Below are 6135 nucleotides of genomic sequence, written 5' to 3'. Positions count from 1 at the left end.
TTTTTTTTTTTTTTTTTTTTTTTTTTTTTAAAAAGGCACCAATGCAACCGTACACTACTGTAATCCCAAATGGGAGGCTGATGCAGGAAAATTCTGACATAGCAAAATGATCTTTTATCTCTAAAACAGGAGGGCGGCAGAGGCACAGAGGTAAAACACAAAGCTGTGCACAGCAGTCCCACATGGGAGTACTTGCTGCACACCTGTGCCCTTGAGTGGGCTGACTGAGGCTGGAGATGGATCTTGGCATGGGACCCTATTGGGTGTGCTGTTGCTCTTTATGTTCCCTTGAGAAAGAAAAGTTTGTTTGGTTTTGAGGTTTTGTTTTTTGGGTTTTTTTTTTTTTTTTTAGGGAGAGAGGGTTTTTTTTTTGGGGGGGTTTTTGCTATAGGGTGTGTACGCTCTCTAGAAAGACAGACAGAAAGACAAAGCAAGAAATCATTCCCCAGGGGAGTCGGCCACACCACAATCCCTTCTCCATTCTCCTCTCAGTATCTTGGGCACGCATACACGGGCCTGGTGTGAGTTTAAGCCACCGGGTCCAGGACTCAAACCATGGTCAACTACATGGTGGGAGTCCAGCAACATAGGCATTATGCCAACTGCTGGTCCCCAAGAGAGAAATGTTTGCTGTAGGGCATGTGCACTTGCTGGAGAGACAGAGACAGAAAGGGAAAAATCACACCCCATAAGGGATGGCCACACTATAATCCTTTCTCGTATTTTTTTTTCTTTTTTTTTTAGAGAGATATTTTTTCTATAGGGCATGTAAGCTCACCAGAGAGAGACAGGAGACAGAAAGTGAGAAATCATCCTCTCACGGGGAATGGCCACCCCACAGCCCCTTCTCCTTCATTCTCTTGCGATTTTGGGCACACACACATGCCCAGTATGAGGTTTTGTTTTGTTTTGTTTTTAAGAGTTGTTTTTATTTAACTTTATTATTACTACTATTATTTTCTAGTTTGATCGACAGAGAGACGGAGAAAGTGAGAAAGCAAGTTACCAGGTTCAGGATTTGAACCGTGGTCAGCCATGTAAGAATCCAGTGCCTTTAACCACCATGCCACCTGCTGCCCACCTTCCCCGCCCAAGGCCAGGTCTGGGACTTGAACTGCAGTCGACTACGTGGAAGTCCAGCAGCATAACCATTATGCCATCTGCTGGTCCCTAATTTATATTTACTTATTTACTTCTTATTTTAATTTACCAGAGAGAGGCAGAAAGAAAATGAGAAAGTAAGCCACCAGGTCCGGGACTCAAACCACAGTTGGCCACGTGGAAGTTCAGCACCTTAACCACCATGCCATCTGCCGGCCCCCGGGAAAGAAAAGTCTTTAAAACACACACACAATTCTTGGAGGGTGGGATTGTGTTTCATGGCGGAGTGGCACCCTGTGGTACTTCACTGGCATGCTGTAGGAACCCGCTGTGGACAGACTTGTCGCTGTTCTAGACAGCACCGTGAGCAGGCACCTCACATGGCCATGCCTGGGTAAAGAGCTGATTTTTGTGTTTTTGTTTGTTTGTTTGTTGCTAGAGGGCATATGCACTCACCCAGTGCTTTCTCACCCACCAAGAGAGAAATGTTTGCTGTAGGGCATGTGCACTTGCTGGAGCATGGTCTCATTGGAATCCCTTCTCCAGTTTCTCCCTCTTTTTGCGATTTGGGGCACTCTCACATACACATACACACCTCGAGTGGCTCTCAAACCGCTGGGTCCCAGACCCAACCCACACAGTCGGCCACGTAGGATCCAACTTCCTTAACCACCAGACCATAGGCTGGCCCTGTCTCTCTCTCTTTTTTTGCCATAGGGCACGTGCACTTGCCAGACAGACAGAGACAGAGAGACAGAAAGCGAGAAATCACCCCCCAGGGGGGATGGTCACACCGCAATCCCTTCTCCTCCATTCTCCTCTCGGGATCTTGGGCACACACGCACATGCGCCCAGTGTGTGTTTTAAGCCACTGGGTCTGGGACGCAAACTGCAGTTGACTACATGGGAGTCCAGCGACATAGCCATTACGCCAACTGCTGGGCCCACCCTGTCTCTTAATTTGTCTTTAGCTTCAAGGCTTGGGATTTGAGGTGCCAGAGACACAGTGTCAATGAGTCTTTCACATGAGCATTGGGGGATAGGGTGTAGGCAGCCTGGCTATGGCAAGCCCCCGCCCGACCCCCAGACGCCTTCTCAGAGCAAGACCCATCACAGCCTGTCCCTGTGTTCTGTTGCAGGCGGGACCCTTGCGTTTGTCAGCCCAAGCTTGGCAGTGCACAAGACCTCCTCGGCCGTGGACCGCCAGCGCGAGTACCTCCTAGACATGATCCCTCCGCGCTCCATCCCCCAGTCGGCCTCATGGAAATAGTGCCAGGCCCAGCAGAGGACGGGCTCCCCTCCTCCCTCCCTCTGGCCCCTGGTCTAGAAGGACATGCTGTACCACCGTCTGCTCGCTTGGGAAGACACGGTGCTGGCCTCGTGAGCGAGTGACAGCTGTTCCGCAGAAGCCAGACCTCCATGCTTGCCTGCAGTGGCTCAGTGCAGCTGGGAAGGGGGTGCTGCTCCAAAAGGGGACGAGGACTTTAACTGGGGGACCTTTCCGTGGGCTTTCTTCCTTTCTCTCTTTGCCTTTAGTTTGCCCGACACCAGCAGAAAAGCGGACCATGGGGGCTGGCTCTGCTCCTGGCCCCCTCATCCAGCCCCCCGGCAGGCAGGCAGGCACGAACGGGCGGCTCACCCTGGACACTGTGACACGCTCGGACGAGGCCGGCGCCTGGGGCTCCTGACGTCAAGCAGGGCATTTCATTTCGTTTTTGCTTTTCCTGTCTTAGGCTCCTGAACTTTGCCTTCCTTTATGGCGATCTATAGGTTAAAGTTTTTTTTGTTTTGTTGTTGTTTTTTTTTTGTTTTTTTTTTTAATCACCTCATGATGATGGAGTAAAAGTAAACCGTGCAGACCCAGGGGTCTCTGTCATGCACGATGTCGTCCGCCAGCCCCTCAGGCCCTGGAGAGTGGACCGCTGATGGCACTACAGCCCCCGCAGGGACAGTCAGCCGGCCCCAGTGACTGAGAGATCCAGGGACGGCCGACACAGCCCTCGCTTCAGCCGGAAGCCTCTGTTGCTGCTCTTCGGGAGACCCTGGACCTCCTACACTTAGAAGAACAAACTAAACCCAGCCCCAGCCAGATAACCAGGGATTCCAGAAGCCTTGCCCTGCCTGCGGAGGAGGAAGGTCGGCAGCAACACCCAGAAGCCTGAGCAGGAAGTTGGAAAGGGGGAGGGTTGTTGGGGTTCTTTTTTTTGTTGTGGTGGTTTATTTTATTAAATTTTTTCCTTTTCTTTTTCCTCTTCATTTTGACGGACACAATCGTAAGCCACCTTGACCCGGTGCCCCTGGTCAGGTGAGCAGAACAACAGTTGTGTCGGGGTGGAAGGCGCCATCCGGGTGCCCAGTGAGCTGCTGCCCCAGACTTCAGGATTTCCGTTTGGGTCTAGCTTAGAACCTTTCCTTAAAGCTGGGGGTTGCTGTCAGGGTTTGCTTTCAGATTTTTTTTTTTTTTTAAACCCTTTAGAGTCTACAGGAATGTTTTTAAAAGGATCAGGTCTGCTTTTTAGTTTTATTAATATTTTATTTTTTGTCTCCTCTCTCTTTAAAAACCGGTCTTGCAAGGAAAGACAAGCTTTTCCGAGTTGGCCCCACATTGGGCCGGCTTTATGCCGGTGCAAGGCATCCCGTGTCCACACACCACGCGTGTGTCTGCTGTGGACACGGGGTACTGCTATTCCCCAGTTCAGCTGCAACCCCAGTTCTCCAGTTGATGCAGTTAGGGTCTTTAATTTAAAATCCTTATTTTTTAGGGCCGCCTTCAAACATGACCGCTACAACGTTCTAATAAAGGCTCATTTAACCCCCTCACTCCTGTGTGAATATCATCAGTCTCTCAAGAACATTTTTGACATGCAGAATACCTAGTTTTGGAAAACATTCTAATTTTTTCTTGTGCAGAAACCCTGGAATTCTGGTTTTCGTTCCGAGTGTGTAACATTGATGGACCGAAGGAGGCAAGGGGGAGAACAGGGAAGGGTGATATTCATTCTAGGATCCAGGGCAAGGTGGGAAATTGATAAATTTCTTTTTTTGGTGAGGGGGGAGGGAGGGTGTGTTTTTACACCAAAAACTCAAGAGTATGCAAGCGTTTCTATTCCTCGCATTTTTCTGTGTGCCTGGCAAATAAATACCTGTCTTCTACTACCCTGAGCCGTTAGCCCTCTCTGTTCAATGATAGCCAGATCTCTCAACTCCTCCAGGGACGAGCACCTGGACCGGCCTTGTCCCGTTGAAAGCCCTTCCCATTGACCAAACCTGAGTTCTATGCAGTAACTTCAGATCAGGCATCCAGTCATCCCTGCACTGGAGGGGTGCTCTAGGGTCTCCAGTGCACCAGCGTGGGATGACCAGGTCTGTGACAGAGGGGTCCTTAGCCCCAGCCTCTCCCAGCCTGGGTGGACTTTTCCTCAGGACTGATGACTATAAAATAGGCCTTTGGAGTACATAGCAGACCATGACCTTCAGCAGCGCTGAGGGTGGAGAACCAGCCCTGCCTCTCCTGCCTGCCCAGCAGGGACTATGTACTGTGACCACACAGCTCTTTTGACGTTTAGTGGGGCAAGAATGTGAGATGCCTTAATCTTTCCACTGTTTCTACTGCCTTGAAAGCCTGGCCCCTGTGATTTTCCTTGAATTCCCCCCTCAGCAAAGAAACTCCTAGAAGCTCCATGTGGATGGGTCCATGATAGGTTTATGCTATGACAGGGAATAACGTTATCACAGTCCTCCCTGGGTGATTAGGTAGCCAACAGGCTCACCCCGGCCCTCTGGTCTCACCTGAGAGTGCTCTGCAGGAATCCAGTGCTAAAAAGCTCCCCCGGCCCCAGCCCCTGCCCTGGCCCCAGCCCCGAACAACAATTTTAACAATCCTATTACCTGTGACACACCCCCAGCAGTAATTGGAGATTGCGCACCGTTGGCTGCTGGGTGGATGCATCAGAGCTTGGGAGCCAGGTCCCAGAGCTCCCACCTCACCCTTTCCACTGAGCGGTAGGTTTGAAATGCACAGGTGCACACGTGTGTCCACTTGGCATTAACGGTGCTGGCTCCATGAGGGGCTTCTGGACTTCCTGTCCTCTAGGACCTTCAAGTAGCAAAAGTTCACCCCAAGGTAGAGGGAGGGAATAAGGTGATCCAAAGGGAACCCTGTCATACCCTGTGGCCCTTGTACCCACACATCACACTATCAGACACATGAGAGTTTTCTATACAAATCCTCTTATTACAGAGCCAGCAGGTGGTTTGGTGGTTAAGGCGCTGGACTCCCACATAGCCGGCCACGGTTTGAGTGCCAGACCTGGTGGCTTGCTTCCTCACTTTTCCTCTCTCTCTCTCTCGTGAGCGCACGTGCCCTATAGCAAATTTAAAAATAATAAATTTTGGGACCAGGAGTTAGCCTAATGACTATGTTGCTGAATTCCCATATAGTCGACCGCAGTTCAAGCTCCAGACCCGGTGGCTTAAATTCACACCAGGCATGTGTGTGTGTGTGTGTGCGCGCGCGCGCGTATGTGCCCAAGATCCTGAGAGGAAAATGGAGGAGAAAGGATTGCGGCATGGCCGTCCCCCGGGGGCGGGAGGGGGGGGTGATTTCTCACTTTCTGTCTCTCTGTCTCTGGTGATTTCTCACTTGCTGTCTCTCTGTCTCTGTCTCTTTCTGGTGAGCGCATGTGCCCTATAGCAAAAAACCTCTACCAATAATAATAAACTTTAAAACATTCTCATATAGGGATGTCCATAAAAGAACAAAATGGCCCTTGCTACTCCTCCAAAGGGTTTTGTTCCGTTTCATTTGTCGCTGCCAGGTTAGGCTGCCTATGACCGTCGGCCTAAGAACTTCGACTGGGGCTTTTTTGGGGGAAAAAAAGGACAACGAACAGTTTGATAATCCTTAGGAAGTGTAACAGACAGTTAAACTAGTGCAGGGTGTTTGAGGGCTGGGGGGAGGTCGTCATTTGTATTTATTGCAACTCTGAATCTTTGATAAGAAATGTTAAAAAAAAAAAAAAAAAAAAAGTGCCC

At 50.2% G+C, this 6135-nt stretch overlaps 1 protein-coding gene across 1 annotated transcript in view; it reads left to right on the top strand.

The window, feature by feature from the left end:
• GATAD2A (GATA zinc finger domain containing 2A) overlaps positions 1–4257 on the top strand; it is a 94546-nt gene extending 90289 nt beyond the window's left edge. The window contains 1 exon segment of the mRNA XM_006147092.3: positions 2241–4257. Coding sequence (XP_006147154.1) covers positions 2241–2371 — 131 coding nt within the window. The 3' untranslated portion in view covers positions 2372–4257.
• Positions 4258–6135: the final 1878 nt, after the last annotated feature.

Source organism: Tupaia chinensis, unplaced genomic scaffold (genome assembly GCF_000334495.1).
Source record: "Tupaia chinensis unplaced genomic scaffold, TupChi_1.0 Scaffold000201_1, whole genome shotgun sequence".
NCBI lineage: Eukaryota > Metazoa > Chordata > Mammalia > Scandentia > Tupaiidae > Tupaia > Tupaia belangeri.
This window is presented reverse-complemented; position numbering and strand designations above follow the sequence as displayed.